Here is a 21,315-nt window from a genome sequence, read left to right on the forward strand (position 1 = left end):
ACTGCACTCCCTGGCCACAGCAGAGAGCTGGCCTGGAAGAGGGGCAACCGGGACAGGATCGGTGCCCCGACCGGGACTAGAACCCAGTGTGCCGGCGCCGCAAGGTGGAGGATTAGCCTGTTGAGCCACGGCGCCTGCCGGGGTGTCTTTTTCATTTGGGGGCATCATAGTGTCTTCCTTGTTCTTGTTACCTCGGTTTTTGCATTTGTTGGAGATATTTGGTTTCTTCACTGGGGTGTTTTTTGTTATACTATGGCTCTAGGTTAAGTGGACTGTCTGCTTTTGATGGAGCCTTAGAGGCTTGAGATGAGTGTGGACTGAGAGCTGTGTTTGGTTCCTCATGGTTGAGGGTGTGTCAAAGATGACACTCCCAGGTTAGGTGTGGTAAATCTCTCTTTCTTTCTTTTTTTGATTTAAAAGGGAAGTAATTCCACACAGCTGAGCGGAATTGGAGGTAGTTAGCAGGTGAATGATATACCCACAGGAGCCAGAGATTGGAAGCTCTTTCCCAAGGACCACACAGGGAATCTCTGCTGCCCTCAGCGTGGGCTCCAATTCTCCTGCAGTCTCCCACTGGGTTGCCAAGTTAGATCCTAATCTCCTGTTATTTCACCCCTCCCCCCAGAGTCAGGTTTTTCTGCTCGGCTCAGGGCCAGTGCAGACCTGAGGTCGCCCTGCTTATGACGTATGTCCAAAATGGTGCCTGCTCTTTGTCTTGCTCGCCTTTGAGGGGTGAGCAGAGAGAGAGAAACTCGTGTCCGAATCGGTCACTTTTTTTTTTCCTCTCTCTCTTCTAGTTAGCCTAGTGAACTTTTCCCCATGGAGTTTCAAGCCTCGTTCCCTCTAGTTTCCTCTTTCCGCTTGCCCGCTGGTGTCTCGGGCTATTGAGGTTCGGCTCACCTCGTGTTCCAGCGCTGGTGTGTTGAGTCTGCCGCTGGTGTCCCGAACTTGGGCTCCCACGCTCTCCACACAGGTCCACTGTGAATCACTAGTTCCAGAAGAGTTTCCTCTGCTGTTTCTTCCCCTACTCTTCCTTGACCCTGCAGTATCTCCACTTTTATTAACCTGTCTCTCTCCCGGACTAATAGTGTGCTCCCTTCCTATTCCGCCATCTTGCCGCTCCTCAAAACTATGTATTCTTAAGTTTACTTACTAGGGAGAATTCTGAGAATCTACATTTTTAATCAGGTTGCTTATGGCCTCCTTTATGAATCTCAAAAACTATTATATAGCAGATGATCTCTCCATCAATACCTATATTGGTGTTTATTGGAATTAGCTAAAGAAAATATTTCTGTAACTGTGTATTATGTTTATTGAACTTATTTTGTGAAATACAAATATATGAATGTATTTCAGTTGGTGGTCTTTAAGCCAGGGAAATCATGTTTCTTCTTTCAGTGGTGCCTCAAGCTGAAATTCTCTCTCTTAAAATCTATTTATTTATTCATTCATTCATTCATTCATTTGAAAGACAGAGATAGAAAATCTGCTATCTGCTGATTCACTCCCCGAATGGTTGCAATGGCTGGGGCTGTACCAGCCCAAAGCCAGGAACCTGGATCTCCATGCTGGTCTTCAACATGGGTGGCAGTGGCCCAACCACCTGGGCCATCTGGTGCTGCTTTCCTAGGTGCATTAGCAGAGAGCTGGATAAGAAGTAGAGCAGCTAGGATTCAAACTGGCATTAATATGAGAAATGACACAACACTGCCACTTCTCTCTTTTTCTTATTAAAATCTGCTTTTAGGTCCATCATGCTAAATGACCTTTGTATTGATGATATAGAAATTGTTTTATAAAAGATATCATTCCAGATAATGGACTGACCTAAAATGTCATACTAAGACTTATTTTTAAAAAGTCACAGCTTGTAGCAGTTACCTGTTCCATCTTGATAGGAAAAGAGCTTAGTATTCCAAATATGTCATAAGTGTACGTTACAGTCTAAACTAATAAAAAGCTTATTCAGTACCTGATGCTTTTTATGATTTGTCTATGAGAGTCATTTTGTCTTAAACTGCTTATTTATTTATTTATTTTTGCCAGGCAGAGTTAGACAGTGAGAGAGAGAGACAGAGAGTTATAGACAGTGAGAGAGAGAAAGGTCTTCCTTCCATTGGTTCACTCCCCTAATGACTGCTATGGCTGGTGCTGCGCCGATCCGAAGCCAGGAGCTGGGTACTTCCTCTTGGTCTCCCATGCGGGTGCAGGGACCCAAGCACTTGGGCCATCCTCCGCTGCCCTCCCGGGCCACAGCAGAGAGCTAGACTGCAAGAGGAGCAACCGGGACAGAATCCAGTGCCCCAACTGGGACTAATACCCGGTGTGCCAGCGCCACAGGCGGAGGATTAGCCTAGTGAGCCATGGCGCCGACCCCCTTAAACTGCTTATTGTCCTACTCAACCACCTACACCTAATGTTGCAGGAAGTACCCACTCTGGAATTTGGCCCCTAAGTAACTTGAATATTTTTAGCTAAATTACACTGTAAAGATTTGACTCCCAAATTTTCTTATTTTTTTCATTTTTAACTAATTTCTCTTCTAGTGCTCATTACATTTTTGATATTATATCTTAGTCTAATATAAAGCATCACATCAAACAGAGCTAGACTGTGTGTGTGTGTGTGTGTGTGTGTTAGAGAGAGAGAGAGATCTTTTAGTGGTTCACACTTTCCAGTGGCATGGATTTTTTTTTTTTTTTACTTTTTGACAGGCGGAGTAGACAGTGAGAGAGAGAGAGACAGAGAGAAAGGTCTTCCTTTACCGTTGGTTCACCCTCCAATGGCCGCTGCGGCTGGCACACTGCGCTGTTCCGAAGGCAGGAGCCAGGAGCTTCTCCTGGTCTCCCATGGGGTGCAGGACCCAACCACTTGGGCCATCCTCCACTGCACTCCCGGGCCACAGCAGAGAGCTGGCCTGGAAGAGGGGCAACCGGGACAGAATCCGGCGTGCGACCAGGACTAGAACCCGGTGTGCCAGCGCCGCAAGGCGGAGGATTAGCCTGTTGAGCCATGGCGCCGGCCTAGTGGCATGGATATTGACAAGCATAGGTTTGTTTTGATCTTGAAGTCCTGCTGAGTTATAGCAAGCCAAATTCCTATTTGAATTATATGAAACTTAAGCAGAGTAAGCAATGAGATAATTAGATTTTAAAACCTATATTTGCTTCAACTATTTAATAATTTGAATAAGATGTCTAAGTAATCCAGAGGTGATTATGTGAGCCATATTTGACAGTCAGAAAGGAAGGCAAGTATTAATAGCATGCCAAGGAGACTATAGCTCTAGCTTCAATGATGCACATAGGTGTGATGTGACTATCTACTAGTTTGCATCAAAGGAGCCGGGCTGTTCTTACTGTCTAGATTACTGGTTGCTGTTGCAGAAATCCAATTTAAGGAAGACAAGATAGCCTTGTGATTAACTTTCTACTGAATTGCTTTAAGTGAAAACGACTGGCCCAACAGAGGAAAAGAGCAATGGGTTTGGCATGATAGTAAATAGAACAATGCATCAGTACAATACATAGAGTCTGTGAACTACACTGCAACTTTGAATGTATGAATGCTAGCATTTTTTTTTCATTTATTAAACTTTTATTTAATGAATATAAATTTCCAAAGTACAGCTTATGGGTTACAATGGCTCCCCCCCCATAACTTCCCTCCCGCCCGCAACCCTCCCCTTTCCCGCTCCCTCTCCCCTTCCATTCACATCAAGATTCATTTTCAATTCTCTTTATATACAGAAGATCAGTTTAGTATATATTAGGTAAAGATTTCAACAGTTTCCTCCATATAGCAACACAAAGTGAAAAAACTACCGTTGGAGTACTAGTTATAGCATTAAATAACAGTGTACAGCACATTAAAGACAGAGATCCTACATAATATTTTTTAAAAATTAATTAATTTTCTATGCCATTTCCAATTTAACACCAGGTTGTTTTTCTCATTTCCAATTATCTTTATATACAGAAGATCAATTCAGTATATAATTAGTAAAGACCTCATCAGTTTGTACCCACACAGAAACACAAAGTATAAAAATACTGTTTCAGTACTAGTTATAGCATCACTGCACATTAGACAACACATTAAGGACAGATCCCAAATGGGGTGTAAGTACACAGTGACTCCTGTTGCTGACTTAACAATTTGACACTCCTGTTCATGGCGTCAGTAATCTCCCTAGGCTCTAGTCATGAGTTGTCAGGGCTATGTAAGCCTTTAGAGTTCGCTGCCTTTGATCTTATTCTGACAGGGTCATAGTCAAAGTGGAAGTTCTCTCCTCCCTTCAGAGAAAGGTACCTCCTTCTTTGACGGCCCGTTCTTTCCACTGGGATCTCACTAACAGAGATCTTTCATTTAGGTCTTCTTCTTTTTTTTCTTTTCCATGGTATCTTGGCTTTCCATGCCTACAATACTCTCATGGGCTCTTCAGCCAGATCCGAATGCCTTAAGGGCTGATTCTGAGGCCAGAGTGTTGTTTAGGACATCTGCCATTCTATGAGTCTGCTGTGTATCCCACTTCCCATGCTGGATCTTTCTCTCCCTTTTTGATTCTATCAGTTAGTATTAGCAGACATTTGTCTTGTTTGTGTGATCCCTTTGACTCTTAGACCTATCAGAGCCATCAATTGTGAGCTGAAATTGATCACTTGGACTAGTGAGATGGCATTGGTACATGCCACCTTGATGGGATTGTATTGGAATCCCCTGGCACATTTCTAACTCCACCATTTGCAGCAAGTCCGATTGAGCTTGTCCCAAATTGTACATCTCCTCCCTCTCTTTTTCCACTGTTAAATTTAACAGGGATCACTTTTCAGTTAAAATTTAAACACCTAAGAATAATTGTGTGTTAATTACAGAGTTCAACCACTAGTACTAGAACAACAACAACAAATACTAAAAAGGATAAAGTATGACATTGTGCAATTGACATAAATCTCCAGTCAGGACACTTTATAGTGGCTAGTAGTATTGGTCCTCAAACATTTAATGGAGATGCATACCAAAGAATAATCACTTTGTATTTCTTTAGGTTTTTGACATGTATGACATATCCATATGTTTTTAAAGACATGTTATATAAAAATAATTGATAATAATGATCCATATTTGAAGTCTCTATCTCTCTACATCTCTTTCTTTTTTTTCCCCTCTTTCTGTTTGCTCTGCCTTTCTAATAAATAAATCTTTAAGAATTAATGTCACTAGATAGTCACAATGTTTCTATTAATTTTTCCTTTGTAAGTGATAATCACGCAATTCAGGATTAAAAATTATCAGCCTTCTATTTTCCTTTCCAGTTTCCTTTACCCATGCCACCGTAAACAAAGTTTGTCTATTTATAAAACTCAATAAATATTTACTGAGCTGCTATTATTTGAGACTCTTCTAGGCTTTAGTAATGAACAAAAATATTCAACCTTATTAGACTTAAATTAGTGGAATAAGACATATAGTAAACAACTAAATAAAAAGATATAATGTCTCAGTTCTATGTAAGTGCTTTGAAGAAAAAATAGGGAAGAACCATAGACAGAATGCAGGTGGGAGGAACCATGGGGTGGAAAGACTACCACTGCCCTATCCACTTTAATACTCATAGTTAGGGCTCTTCCTTCCTATAGCTAACCAAATATTAATAGTTGACAGTGAATAGTTCTTGTTTTATTTGCATTTGCCCTCTCTTTTATTCTAAAAGCAGTCAGACCTCTTATATTCCCATGTCTCGAGCAGAATTTTCTACTATGGAGTTAAAGGCAGGGCTTGCCTGGTTTCCTGATCCAAGAAGGAGACGCAGGCATGGCAAGGCAGAGCAGATAGTCTCTCAGATTTGGAAGAGGACTGAATTTGTTTTGTCAGTGCTCTGACAAGTGGCAGGGCCTCAGACAACAATAGCACAGTGGTGCACCCAGAGAGCTTGAACCCAAGCCATAAAGGCTCTGGGTCTCTGAAAGGGCTCTCTGTCCACGTGTGGCAAAGTTGTTGTTGGGCTTCCTGATTTCAAGGGACCTAAACAAAATATTATTCATATAACCACAATGGGCTTAAGAGTAAGGATCTACCCTCAGTCTTCAAGTACCATATGTGCCTTTTCAATTTATATAAGCAAGCCTAGGGTGTCCCCAAAATGGCTGAAATCAAATTTCTTATCATCCTGCTTGGATGAGACCTAGCATACATTCAATTTAACTTAGCAAAAGGTAAGCATAAGATACTGTGACATTGCTTCTACATTCAAGTTTGAGGAGTAGGACTTATTCTGCTACCATTTGAAGCTGTATCTGTTGATTAATTATGAAAGGGAGGAAAAGTAACTTATAATACAAGATAACCGAAAGCATGATTTCTTCCAGAATGCAGATTTTTCCCCACTGATGTTACTAGGTGGACAAATACATGCATATTCTGTTCTTTGAATTTACTACTCAATATTAGTATGCAGGGCATACAGACCTCAGTCAGTGAGTCAGAAGTTACTGAGAAGAAACATATTTCCTATCAAACCCTGGGAAATGGAAAAATGATATTAAGGCTTTCAGTTGGCTAATAATACCTGATTGAAACAAGATCACATAGGACATTTGTATACAAACTTTTCAATTTTAAGTATAGCTAGGAATTTTCTCACACATAGAACATTATCTTCCACTGTCTAGCCATCTGTTTAGTCTCAAATCTCATCCTTACTCCAAACATTTCCATGTTTATTCATCCATCAGGAATCATCTAATTTATGCTCATAAATTTACAGAAGTTTAGACTAAATGTCTTCCTTCTCTTTCTGTGATGATTGCTTTTTTCCTCTCTACCCTAAACTTTAGTAAAACTGATTAAGAAAATTCTAGTTGCCAAAGGAATATAGACAGAATAATGGGCATGATATCCTTTCTCAGGACCACAGAATTTACTAGAATTTGAAGATCAGGGTATGCACCTCTTTCTATAGTCTCATCTGAAGGCACTATTCTTAAAACTTGACCTTATAAGTTTTAGTCTCTGAAAGCTTACAAAAGAGTTGCCTTAAAACTGTCCTTTTAAAAACAAGCATGTTTTAAAGCTTGTCTATGTTTTGTTTGGGTATGAAAGATTAGCTAATTTGAAAGTTCTAAGATTATTAGGTATACCAAGGTTTTGATGAAAGGACATTCATTATCTTTAGGACTCCAAGCTCAGGACAAAAATACTTATTTTCACATTACAAAGTGAGGCACAAGAGTATTTATGCAGGACTTACAAAGGAGGTGCCAAAAGTGACCTGGCACTCCTTAGCCCAATTTATGTAAGGACATAAAAGTTTGGATGTTGAACATACAGAATTTTCTTGGGAGCAAAGGGCGGTGTACTGAGGTTTTGTCCCCATGCTTCTCCTCCCCATCTTGAGCAAAGGAAAGAGGGTCGTTTTCCTTTGCCTCATGTTTAACACAGAGGTTTTCTGAATGCCTGATGCATGGGTTCTTGGATTTGGAGTAATGTGGCCTAGTGGTGTTCAGCTTTCCTTTGAGACAGTTTCACAACTGAAGAGATTTGTGGCCAGCCTTCCCATAGTTTTTGGGGACATCAAGACACACATTATGGGGAAAGAGTCAGGGGTTGCTTTAAAAGAGATTCCCCTCAGGAAGGTTTTCTGGCTCTCATGCAACCTTGGGAGAAAGATGCAGAAAAATGCATGATATATGGGTTGAAAGCAATCAGCTAAAAGAAAACCATTGCCTCTGTGAAGGGAGTTTGAGTCAGATGTTCCCAAATGGGAAACAAGATTTTCTTAAAAATCCACAAAGCACTCCATAATAATAATAATAATAATAATAATAATAGTAATAATAAATACTTCAAGTTCAGAAAGCACTAACCCAAGATTGCCACAATAGTAAAAAAATAAAAACATTTTCTGCAGTTTCTCTTTTGTTCCTTCATTTCACTCTAACCCCAGAGGACCCAGCAGATGGGGAGAGAGGAGAAGCAGGGCAAGGACCAGGAGAGCCCCTGGCAGCTGAAGTGTGTGCCCCCTCTTACTTGAGCCCATCTGCTTCACTCACATGAAGTTTCCAGTTTTGTCCTTACATGCGAACTGACAATTTAGTGTTTGACTTTTGGGGAATTAAAAGTAATCAGAGGTCATTTTATTATTTGAATTACCAGAGAAGTCACAGGCCTTGTTGTAGATTTTAACCAAGGGTTGAGAAACATCTAGGTTCCAGTTGAAAGAGAGCTTGAATGGCAGTTACGTTATGTTTAATTCAAGTCATATTTTTAAAGATACTTGACTTTGAATAATCTTTTGTTAAATCTGAACTCAATTATCTATTTAACTTCTGGCTTGAGAGGTAAATGAAAAGTTTTCATGTTCTCAAAAGACGTATTTCTTTTTTTAAACAAGATAGTTTTTGCCTCCTGTGGGGTTACTTATAAAACAACATTATTTCCTTGGTTTAACTTTGTTTCTAAAATGTAAACTTTCACATTTAACATTCCCAGTATTTCATTAAGTATCATTTTATTTTAAAATTGAATTTAATCATGATGTTATTACTATAATTCATTCAAGCGTGCTGTTCATTCATCCTGCACAAACTTTATCCTTGTAATTAGTACATGGAATGACGTTACTGTTTAGTGAGATACTGAGTCTTGCTTCTTTCTTCTCAAACTACAGGACTTTTCTTAGCAGGTTCCAATGGAAAGATAGTGACAATGTCTCAAAGAACTTAACTGTGAAGATGATTACAAATACTTTTTGTAGCTTCAGCAGAATATTTCAATTAAATAAATGTGAATCACTTCAATGTGTCTTGAAAATCATATGAACTCATTTGACTGAATATGTTGTTAAAGAAGTTAAAGATGGGACCGGCACCGTGGCTCACTTGGTTAATCCTCCGCCTGCAGCGCCAGCATCCCATATGGGCACCAGGTTCTAGTCCTGGTTGCTCCTCTTCCAGTCCAGCTCTCTGCTGTGGCCCGGGAAGGCAGTGGAGGATGTGGGCCCCTGCACCCACATGGGAGACCAGGAGGAAGTACCTGGTTCCTGGCTATTGATCAGCGCAGCGCGCCAGCCATAGCGGCTATTTGGGGGGGGGGGGGGTGAACGAATGGAAGGAAGACCTTTCTCTCTGTCTCTCTCACTGTCTAACTCTGCCTGTCAAAAAAAAAAAAAAAAAAAAAAGAAGAAGAAGAAGTTAAAGAGGGCCGGCACTGTGGCTTAGCAGGTAAGGCCACTGGCTGCAGTGCCAGCATCCCATATTGACACCAGTTCGAGTCCTGGCTGCTCTACTTCCTATAGAGCCCTCTGCTGTGGCCTGGGAAAAAGTAGAAGTTGACCTAAATTCTTGGGCCCCTGCACCCACGTGGTATCCCTGGAAGAAGATCCTGGCTCCTGGCTTTCGACTGGTGCAGCTCCGGCTGTTACAGTCATTTGGGGAATGAACCAGCAGATGGAAGACCTCTCTCTCCCTCTCTCTGCCTCTGCTTCTCTATAACTCTGCCTTTCAAATAAATAAATAAATCTATAAACAAAGAAATATATTAAAGCTCCAACAGTGAAAGCAGATTTTGATAGATTGATAGAACAAATGGAGAGTCCAAAATAAACTCAAAAGTACTTAGAAATATTAATGATTAATAACTGGTTAATAATAAGTTTGTATTAGAATAAAGAAACATTGTATAGTAAGTGGTATGATTATAAATGATTAGCTACTTGGTAAAAACACAAAGTTGGAACTATACCTCATATATACATATAAATTAGTTATGTAAGAAAGACTTAAATGAACAAAAACAAAAATTCAAGGAACTAAAAGATAAACTATAAACAGAGGAAAATATTTGCCACACATATAGCAAAGTCTAACTCTTTTAATAAATAAAAATATTTACAAATCAATAAAAGAGGGCCTGTACATAACATGGGACTTGAACACTCATTCTACTGAAAATACCATATTAATGTTTTTTTAAATATGAAAAATTGATCATAATCACTCATTTAGTAAGTGAAAATGATTAAAAAGTTTTTCCTTGAAAAAATGGACAGAGATCTGAAAGCTTGGAACATAATATTCTCTGAATGTAGGGAAATACAGTATGTAGCAACATGAACTGTAACCTTATTAAAGGGTGATTTCAGAGTAGCTTAAAGAATTTAAAATCTACATAAATTTTTTAAAAAGATTTATTTTATTCATTTGAAAGACAGAGTTACAGGGAGAAAGGTAGAGAAACAGAGATCTTCCATCTGCTGGTTTACTCTCTAAGTGGCTGCAACAGCTGGAGCTGGGCCAAGCAGAAGCAGGAGCCAGGAGCTTCTTCTGAGTCTCCCATGTCGGTACAGTGCCCAAGGAGTTGGTCAATTGTTAGCTGTTTTCCCAGGCACATTAGCAGGGAGCTGGACTGGAAATAGATTAGCCAAGACCTGAGCTGTCACCCATATAAAATGTTGGCATTGCAGGTGGCAGTTTAACCTGATAAGCCACAATGCCAGCCCCAAAATGTATATAAATTAAACCTGGTAATTTGATATCTCAGAGTTCACCCTTTGGTATACTCTTTCATGACAAAAATGGTATGTGGAACAAATTTTTCTTATTGCAGCATTGTCTCCAGTTTCATAATATTAGAAAGAACCTAAATGTCCATCATTAAGGCATTTGTCAAATAAGTAATCAGACATACCTACCACACATATGAGAATACAGCCATCAAGTTCCTCATTCCTTTGCGTGTCTCCTCTAATTTCTTAACTTTAAATTGTGTGTGTGAGAGAGATATTCCTAAATTTAATCTAAAATTCTCTCTCCTGAATTTCCTTATCCAAGTACTGTACCATACCTCCACTTGGATGTCAGAAACGTCCTCCTTTTGGTGTTGCGATAATTCAATATGTCTGAACCTCTTGATCACCCCCCAAATATCACTTTCTTGACATGCTGCCCCATCTCTGTAGATGGAAAATTCTACTCCACTTTTTTGAATCCAAAAGCCCTAGAGTCTTCTTCTCTTTCTCTCACTACCAATTTTCAATTGACCAGGAAATTCTTTGTGCTCTAACATCAAATTATCTCCAGAATCCTAACACTTCACTACAGTGGCTGCTACTATCCTGCTCCATATCATCATCATTTGCACCTGGATTATTGCCATAGCCTCTCAGCCAGTCATCCAGCGTCAGCATTTGTGTCTGTGCAGTGTATCATCAAAACAGCAAGAATGATTGTTTTGGAGCTACCACTGTGGCATAGCAGGTAAAGCTGCCACCTTAGACCTAGCATTCCATGTGGGTGCTAGTTCATGTCCCAGCTGCTCCACTTCTGATTCTGCTCACTGCTAATGGCCTGGAAAAGCAGTGGAATATGGTCCAAGTACTTGGGCCCCTGTCACCCATGTGGGAGACCGGAAGAAGCTCCTGGCTCGTGGCTTCGGCCTAGGCCAGCCCTGGCCATTGCTACCATCTTGGGAGTGAACCAGCTGATGGAAGATCTGTCCCTCTTTTTCTCTCCCTCGACTGTGTAACTCTGACTTTCAAATAAATCTTATAAAAATGATTGTTTTAAAACATTAAACCAAATCAAGTTTTATTCCAAAAGCTCTTCTGTGGCTCCCATTTCACTCAGTTGATAGCCAAAGACCCTTCAGTGGGCTGCAAGGACCTCCATGATCTGAGCCTTGTTAATTTTCTGATGTCATTCCCTGTTAATCTCCCTCATCATCATTTAGACTCAGCCACCCAGGCTTCTTTGTTGATTTTTGAATATACTTATATTCTACCTTTAAGCTAATGGTTAACTCTCCAACTGCTTTCACGTCTTCTCTATAAAAAAAAATCATGAATGGCAAAAATGTAGTGTACCAAAAAAGTGTAAAAAAGTGACTGACAATCTACTGTACCAAAAGTTGGTGTTTGAGAAATCTGGCAAGTCCTTCTTGAGCAACTACTGTGTATTAGATATGCTTATCTCCAAGCCTACTAATAGCCTGCCTGCATGGCCCTCTGAAACTCTGTTCTCAAGTAAATATAAGAATTAACATCTATGATAAATAAAACTTTCCTGCATGTCTCAACAAAAGATAGAACATTAAAAAGATACCCAGATCACTCTGTTGCTCACCTCTCAACACTTGTGATTGATCCTTCTTACTTTTCCTTTATTATGTGGTACTTATCACCTCTTATAATGTACTATAGCCTTTACTTGTTATGTATTATGTATTATGCTTATACAGTGTTCTTAGAGATTCAAGTAGTTTTGTCATTTTTCTTTAACGGAAGATTCTGAGGGGCTAGAAAATGTTAAATCTAACAAAAATAAGCAATCTAGAAGAAAATTTTAAAAACATGTATTAAGTATTAGTAAAGTTGTAAAAATATATTATTTATGTAAATCATATAAATTGTCATAAATGCCGCAATATTTCTAGAGGACTGTAAAATAAATGTAATAATTATCACATTTGGGAACATAGTGGTTGGGCTGAGAAGGAAGGGACAGTCTATACTGTGGGAATTTGTACTTATCACTTCTTTTATATATAAGAAAAGATTTTTTATTTATTTGCTAGACTGACAGAGAGAACAAGATCTTCCATTTTCTGATTTACTCCCTTAATGGCTCCATCATCCAGATGTGAGCCAGGTCTAAGTCAGAACCTGGAACTCCATCCAGTCTCACACATGGGTGGCAGGGCCCTGAGTACTTGGACCATCTTCTGCTGATTTCCCAGGCTCATTAGAAAAGTGCTGGAGGAGAAGCAGAGCAACTGGTGCTCATATTGATATAGGGTGCTGGAGTCGCAGGTGGCAGCTTAACCCACTGTGCCACAATGCTGCACCTCCCCCATCATTTCTTTAATAAAAAATAATTTTAAAATGCAATGCACAGTTGAGCATAAGTCTAGAATTCAAAATTCTTTTATTAAATAAAGCCTTAGCTTTTTGAATTCTTCAGAAAATATTAATGTGTATTACCACTAGGTGGCATATATCTACTAATAACTTTTAAAGATTCTCAGACACAGGTTTAAAGCAACTTTTTAGTTTCGATATCTCATCAAAGTTTATTTTACCTGTATCACATTGGTTTTTCCTCAAGAAATTTTCTTAACTATTTTCTTATAATATTTTTATAAGAATGTTATAGCAACTGTTTTGTAAGCCTTAGGGTTTTTCACTATAATTTCATACTTAACATCCTGATAATATTTGAGTCACAGAAATGTAATAACTATTCAAAATCTAGGTGGAATATTCCTAAAACAATTTAATGTTTCCAATGTCTATTGAATCTATTTATCTTTTCAACTTTTTCCTATGAAGTAGCTTAATGAATGAGATTTATAGATTCCATATACAAAAGTGTATTTTTATTTGATTATTTCACTTCTGTATCAAATTAATGTCCAGTAACAAATTAAATTTAATAAATACTTTCTGAATACTTATGCAAGCATAACACACAATGAAATGTTAAATAAATGGATACTGTGGAAGATATAAAGATGAAATATTATTTATTTCCTCTGTCTTCATGGATCTTTTGTGTTAATGAGTTGTGACAATCATGAACACAAAGAAGTCAGAATGTAGTAAGTCATTTATAAGTGAAAATATTAAGTTCAGTGGGAACATATAGTTGATATTAACTTGGGGACTCCAAGAATACAATGACTCCAAGGATCAACCGAGATAAAGAATTTATATCTATATATAGTTGGCAAATATGGATTCATAGAATAAATATTCATATTCTTTTTGATGTTAAGGTAAAATTTTCAAGAAAGAAAATGGTGACACGTTTTATAAATTATGATACCTAAAAACATTATATTAACCTTTTTGGCAAGTTTCTAAATAATAATGATAAAATTATTGGAGTGAAATTTTTTTTTATTTATAGGTAGAGTAAGAGAGACAGAGAGACAGTGAGAGAGAGAGAGAGAGACAGAGAGAAAGGTCTTCCTTCCATTGGTTCACTCCCCAGATGGCCGCTATGGCCGGAGCTGCGCCGATCTGAAGCCAGGAGCCAGGTTCTTCTTCCTGGTCTCCCAAGCAGGTGCAGGGGCCCAAGCACTTGGGCCATCCTCCACTGCCCTCCCGGGCCACAGCAGAGAGCTGGAGTGGAAGAGGAGCAACTGGGACTAGAACCCAGTGCCCATATGGGATGCTGGCAACTCAGGCGGAGGATTAACCAAGTGAACCACGGCACCAGCCCCTGGACTGGAACTTTTATAGTCATATTTTAAAAAAGATTTATTTATTTATTTGAGAGTCACAGTTACACAGAGAGAAGGAGAAGCAAGGAGAGAGAGAGAGGTCTTCCATCCACTTGTTCTCTCCCCAGTTGCTGCAATGGCCAGAATTGTGCTGATCTGAAGCCAGCTGCCAGGAGCTTCTTCTGGGTCTCTTATGCGCTTGTTGGGGCCTAAGTCTCAGGCCATTTCTACTGCTTTCACAGGCCATAGCAGAGAGCTGGATCAGAAGTGAAGCAGCCAGATTTTAACCGGCACCCATATGGGATGCCAGCACTGCAGGAAGTGGCTTTACCCACTTACGCCACAGTGGCAGCCCTTATAGTCATTTTTAATCCAGAGTTGCTTTGATTCTATTTTCCTCTTTTTAAAAAAAAGCTAAATGTTTTAAGCATATGCTATATCTGAGTAGAATGACTTATTAAGTTCTTACTATTCCAGAAAGCTATCATCTATTATATAATTTAATACTTATGGAAACCTATGATGTGGTCATTATTCACATTTTAGAGGTGAGAAACTGGAGTGCAGAAAGTTTAAGAAACTGTCTTAGTGTGTTAATATCTGTGATAACACCAAAATTAGATGCAAATGCACTTAGTTTTTATACAATAAGAAATTTTTCAGTTTCTCCTGCTTTAGAATCATCGGTATGTCACTTAAAAAGGAATCAATATTATACTAACAAAGTGCATTAATATTGACTGCTTTGGTACATTAGGTCCTTTAGATTTCTGTAACCTTTAAAGTATGAGATGAGTCATATTGTAATAGCATCTTAGTGAACAAGCATCTGACCCTTTAAATTTGCAAAACTCCCACAATTTTCTTAACTTCTAAAATAATCAGAATCAGGACCAAAATCTAAGTAATGTATTTTACATTGCTCCAAATTAGATTTACTTCTAGATTAATACTTTAATGTGGATTTTAAAACAAAATTATGTATTTTAAAATGAATGTTCTTCTTTTTTCTGTACATAGCCAGGAAACTGTAAGAATAAAAAGAAGTGGTATAAAAGTGCACTACAAGAAGCATACCTACTCTATGGATTTTCTCATGAGCAAAGACTGGAAATGTGCTACCTATCAAAACAGGGTATATGATTTTTTTTCTTTACCACCCAAAAATAAAGGTGATTCATATGTATATTTTCTGAAATTTGTTTACACATTTAAAATATTTTTTCTCTTAATAGGGAAATAGTATATCCTTATCCATTGGAAAGTCATTATTGCATTAATTAATAGTATGTATTTTACCCTTGGAAACTCTTTTCAAGGACTAACATACATTCTGGTTAAATATAAAGATTCTAATTAGTGCTTCTATTATTTTCTTTCCTCTTAGAATATCTAATTATTGTATATTTCAAAAGCATATATATATTTCAAAACTGGAAACCACAGCTTCATAATACATTCCTAGCATGATACTTTAACTTGAATTTGCCGTATTAATTCAGAACAAAGTATTTTTAAAGTGTTTGCTTTTTAAATAAATTTAAGGCAGGAATAGAAGATAAGGTTATAATATTTCAGGTCATTTCCAGAGAAAGTATTCTTGAATCATAAATATTATGTTATGGATAGTTTTTAAAATTAATTCATCTTAAAGATTATTGTGGGTATGACACACTTTTAGCTTGAAAAAGAATATGATTGTAACATAAACACAATAATCTTCAACAATCTAAAATGTTTAAACTTTTTCTGCTTAGTGATCATAATAATTTTGTACCTTACAAAGTCCCTTCTGTCTTCCCTTAAGCTGTAAAAAAATTACTCCATGGAAGTATATAGCCACTGGTGCTGTTTGAGTTTTGAAGTAACTAACTTTTTTCCCACTTTGGAGAAGTTTAATGCATGTTTTTAATAAAATTACATGTGAAAACGTTTATTTGAAAAAAGGTTTAAATAGAGGAGGAAGTGGCAAGATGGCAGAATAGGAAGGGAGCACACTGATAGTCCAGAAGAGACAGTTTAATAAAAGTGGAGATACTGCAGGTTCAAGAAAGAGTTGGGGAAGAAACAGCAGAGGAAACTCTTCTGGAACTAGTGATTCACAGTGGACCTATGTGGAGGGCGTGGGAGACCACAGCTCAGGACACCAGCGGTGGAATCTACGCACCAGCGCTGGAATGTGAGGTGAGCTGAACCTCAATAGCCTGAGACACCGGCGGGAAAGCAGAAGGAGGAGACTAGAGGGGATGAGGCTTGAAGCCCCGTGGGGGAAAGTGCACCAGTAACTAGAGAAGAGAGGAAAAAAAAAAAGTGACCGATATGGACATGAGTTTCTCTCCGCTCACCTCTCAAAGGTGAGCAAGACAAACAGCAGGTGCCATTTTGGACATACATAACAGCTGCGTGACCTCAAGGCTGTGCCCACCTTCAGCCAAGCAGAAGAACCTGAATCTAGGGGGTGGTATGTGAAATAAAAGGAGATTAGGACCTAGTGAATGTGTGGTGCTAATGAACTGAGACTGTGAAAAAAGAGACGATGGGTGAGAGAACTCATGGAGTTCATGTGAGTACTCTCCAGAGGCGCTACAATTTGGTAACCTTGGCAACCCAGTGGGAGACTGCAGGAGAATTTGAGCCCACACTGAGGGCAGCACAGATTCCCTGTGTGGTCCTTGGGAAAGGGCAGGTGAATGTTATAACCACATGAGCCAGAGATCGGAAGCTGACTACCTTCAATTCTGCTCAGCTGTGCAGAATTACTTCCCTTCTGAATCAAAAAAAAAAAAAAAAAAAGAAAGAAAGAAAAGAAAGAAAGAGAGAGAGAGAGATATTTACCACACCTAACCTGGGAGTGTCACCTTTAGCACACCCTTAACCCTGAGGAACCCAACAGAGCACTCTGGCCACACTCATCTCAAGCCTCTAAGGCTCCATCAAAAGCAGACAATTCACTTAATACAGTCATAGTATAACAAGGAAAAAACACCACAGTGAGGGAAGAAGAATCCAAAGAATATCTCCACAATGCCAAGCAACAAACAGAGAAACCGAGGAAACATGAACAAGGGAGACATTATGATGCCCCTGAATGAACAAGACACCCCAAGCCAAGATTATGAAGATGATGACATAGAAGATATGCAAGAGACAGAATTCAAAAATTTATGATAAGAACATTTAGAAATTATCAAAAACAAATGCATGATCTACAGAAATCCATACAGGAAAGGACAGAAAATCACTCTCGTGAAAATGAAATCTTAAGGAGGAATCAAAATGAAACGCAGAAACTAGTAGAATAGTAAAGTGTGAGACTGAAGAGAAATCAAAATGAAATGAAGAACTCAATAGATCAAATGACAAACACATTAGAGAGGCTTAAAAAACAGAGTCAGTGAAGCAGAAGAGAGAATATCGGACTAAGAAGACAGAGCACAGGAAAGTATACAGTCAAACCAAAGAAAAGAAGAGGAAATTAGAAATCTAAAAAATATTGTTGGGAATCTACAGGATGCTATTAAAAAACCCAAAATTCAGGTTCTAGGAGTTCCTGAAGGCATGGAGACAGAGAAAGGATTAGAAGGCCTTTTTAGTGAGATACTAGCAGAAAATTTCCTGGGTTTGGAGAAGGACAGAGACATGCAAGTACAGGAAGCACATGGCACCCCCAATAAACAGGACCAAAAAGAGATCCTCACCACAACACGTTGTAATCAAACTCAACACAGTGAAACATAAAGATTCTAAAATGTGCAAGAGAGAAATGTCAGATTACTCTCAGAGGATCTCCAATTAGACTCACAGCAGACTTCTCATCAGAAACCCTACAAGCTAGAAGGGATTGGTGAGATATAGCCCAAGTACTAAGGGAAAAAACTGCCATCCCAGAATATTATATCCTGCAAAGCTCGCATTTGTGAATGAAGGTGAAATAAAGACCTTTCATAGAAAACAGAAACTGAAAGAATTTGTCACCATTCATCCAGCCCTGCAAAAGAAGCTTAAAGATGTGTTACACACAGAAACACAGAAACACAGTCATCAATATGAAAGAAGGTAAAGGAAGGAAACCTCACAGCAAAAGATCACAGGAAGTTCAAAGCATATATTAGAAAATATCTTTGGCAAATGGCAGGGCAAAGTTACTACTTATCAATAGTCACATTGAACGTTAATGGCCTGAACTGTCCAGTTAAAAGACACAGATTGGCTGATTGGGTTAAGGAACAAAACCCATCTATTTGCTGCTTACAAGTAACACATCTTTCCAACAAAGATGCATGCAGACTGAAAGTGAAAGGCTGGAAAAAGATATCCCATGCCAACAGAAATGAAAAAAGAGTGGGTGTAGCCATCTTAATATCAGACAAAATAATCTTTAACAAAAAAGCTGTTAAGAGAGACAAAAAGGGGCACTATATAATGATAAAGGGATTAATTCAACAGGAAGATATAACAATTATCAATGTGTATGCACCTAATTACAGGGCACTGGTTTATTTAAAAGATTTGTTAAAGGACTTAAAGGGAGACTTAGACTCCAATACAATAGTACTGGGGGACTTCAATATTCCACTCTCAGAAATAGACAGAACAACCGGACAGAAGATCAACAAGGATACAGTACATTTAAATGACACTATAGCCCAAATGGATCTAACAGATATCTACAGAACTTTTCATCATATACATAAAGCATTTATATGCTTCTCAACAGTAGATGGAACATACTCTAGGATTGACCACATACTAGGCCATAAAGCAAGTCTCAGAAAATTCAAAAGAATCGAAAACATACTATACATCTTCTCAGACTACAATGGAATGAAGCTGGAAATTAGCAACTCAGGAATCCCTAGAGCATATGCAAACACATGGAGACTGAACAACATGCTCCTGAATGAACACTGGGTCATAGAAGAAATCAAAAGAGAAATCAAAAATTTCCTGGAAGTAAAAGGATAACAGCACAATATACCGAAACTTATGGTTTACAGCAAAAGCAGTGTTAAGAGGAAAGTTTATAGCAATAGGTGCCTACATCAAGAAACTGGAAAGGAACCAAATAAATGAGCTTTCAATTCATCTCAAGCATCTAGAAAAACTTCAGCAAACCAGATCCAAATCTAAGAGGAAAAGAGAAATAATTAAAATCACAGAAGAAATCAACAGAATTGAATCCAAAAAAAATTACAAAAAATCAGCCAAACAAGGAGCTGGTTTTTTGAAAAAATAAATAAAATTAACACCTCATTGGCCCAACTAACTAAAAAAAGCAGAAAAAAGACCCAAATCAATAAAATCAGAGATTAAAAAGGAAATGTAACACTCTCACCACTGCTATTCAATATAGTTCTGGAAGTTTTAGCCAGAGCTATTAGGCAAGAAAAAGAAATTAAAGGGATACAAATTGAGAAGGAAGAAGTAAAACTATCCCTCTTTGCAGATGATATGATTCTTTATTAGGGGATCCAAAGAACTCTACTAAGAGACTATTGGAACTCATAGAAGAGTTTGGCAAAGTAGCAGGATATAAAATCAATGCACAAAAATCAACAGCCTTTGTATACACAGACAATACCATGGCTGAGAAACAACTGCTAAGATCAATCCCATTCGCAATAGCTACAAAAACAATCAAATACCTTGGAATAAACTTAACCAAGGACGTTAAAGATCTCTACAATGAGAATTACAAAACCTTAAAGAAGGAAATAGAAGAGAATATCAAGAAATGGAAAAATCTTCCATGCTCATGGATTGGAAAAATCAATATCATCATCAAAATGTCCATTCTCCCAAAAGCAAATTATAGATTCAATGCAATACCAATCAAAATACCAAAGACATTCTTCTCAGATATGGAAAAAATGATACTGAAAATCATATGGAGGCACAGGAGACCTTGAAGAGCTAAAGCAATCTTGTATAACAAAAACAAAGCCGGAGGCATCACAATGCCAGATTTCAGGACATACAGGGCATTTGCAATCAAAACAGCATGATACTGGTACAGAAACAGATGGATAGACAAATGGAACAGAATAGAAACGCCAGAAATCAATCCAAACATCTACAGCCAACTTATATTTGATCAAGGATCTAAAACCAATCTCTGGAGTATGGACAGTCTATTCAATAAATGGTGCTGGGAAAATTGGATTTCCACGTGCAGAATCATGAAGCAAGACCCCTACCTTTCACCTTACATAAAAATCCACTCAACATGAATTAAAGACTTAAATCTATGACCCGACACCATCAAATTATTAGAGAACATTGGAGAAACCCTGCAAGATATATAGGTACCAGCAAAGACTTCTTGAAAAAGACCCCAGAGGCACAGGCAGTCAAAGCCAAAATTAACATTTGGGATTGCATCAAATGGAGAAGTTTCTGTAATGCAAAAGTAACAGTCAGGAAAGTGAAGACGCAACTGACAGGATGGGAAAAAATATTTGCAAACTATACTACAGATAAAGGGTTGATAACCAGAATCTACAAAGAAATCAAGGAACTCCACAACAACAAAACAAATAACCCAATTAAGAGATGGGTCAAGGATCTCAATAGACATCTTTTAAAAGAGGAAATCCAAATGGCCAACAGACACATGAAAAAAATGTTCAAGATCACTAGCCATCAGGGAAATGCAAATCAAAACCACAATGAGGTTTCACCTCACCCCGGTTAGAATGGCTCACATTCAGAAATCCACCAACAACAGATGCTGGAGAGGATGTGGGGAAAAAGGGACACTAACCCACTGTTGGTGGGAATGCAAACTGGTAAAGCCACTATGGAAGTCAGTCTGGATATTGCTCAGAAACCTGAATATAACCTTACCATACTACCCAGCCACCCCACTCCTTGGAATTTACCCAAAGGAAATTAAATTGGCAAACAAAAAAGCTGTCTGCACTTTAATGTTTATTGCAGCTCAATTCACAAGTGCTAAGACGTGGAACCAACCCAAATGCCCATCAACAGTAGACTGGATAAAGAAATTATGGGACATGTACTCTGTAGAATACTATACAGCAGTAAGAAACAATGAAACCCTGTCATTTGCAACAAGATGGAGGAATCTGG

General features: G+C 38.4%; 1 protein-coding gene across 1 annotated transcript in view; it reads left to right on the top strand.

Annotated features, from left to right (window-relative positions):
- The window catches only part of ZCWPW2 (zinc finger CW-type and PWWP domain containing 2), a 219,536-nt gene that overhangs the window by 121,099 nt on the left and 77,122 nt on the right, over positions 1 to 21,315 (top strand). Inside the window, exon 4 of the mRNA XM_062179415.1 lies at positions 15,244 to 15,358. Within this exon, the coding sequence (XP_062035399.1) occupies positions 15,244 to 15,358 (115 nt within the window). The remainder of the gene's footprint in view (positions 1 to 15,243; positions 15,359 to 21,315) is intronic.

The sequence above is a fragment of the Lepus europaeus genome, chromosome 2 (genome assembly GCF_033115175.1).
Source record: "Lepus europaeus isolate LE1 chromosome 2, mLepTim1.pri, whole genome shotgun sequence".
Taxonomy (NCBI): domain Eukaryota; kingdom Metazoa; phylum Chordata; class Mammalia; order Lagomorpha; family Leporidae; genus Lepus; species Lepus europaeus.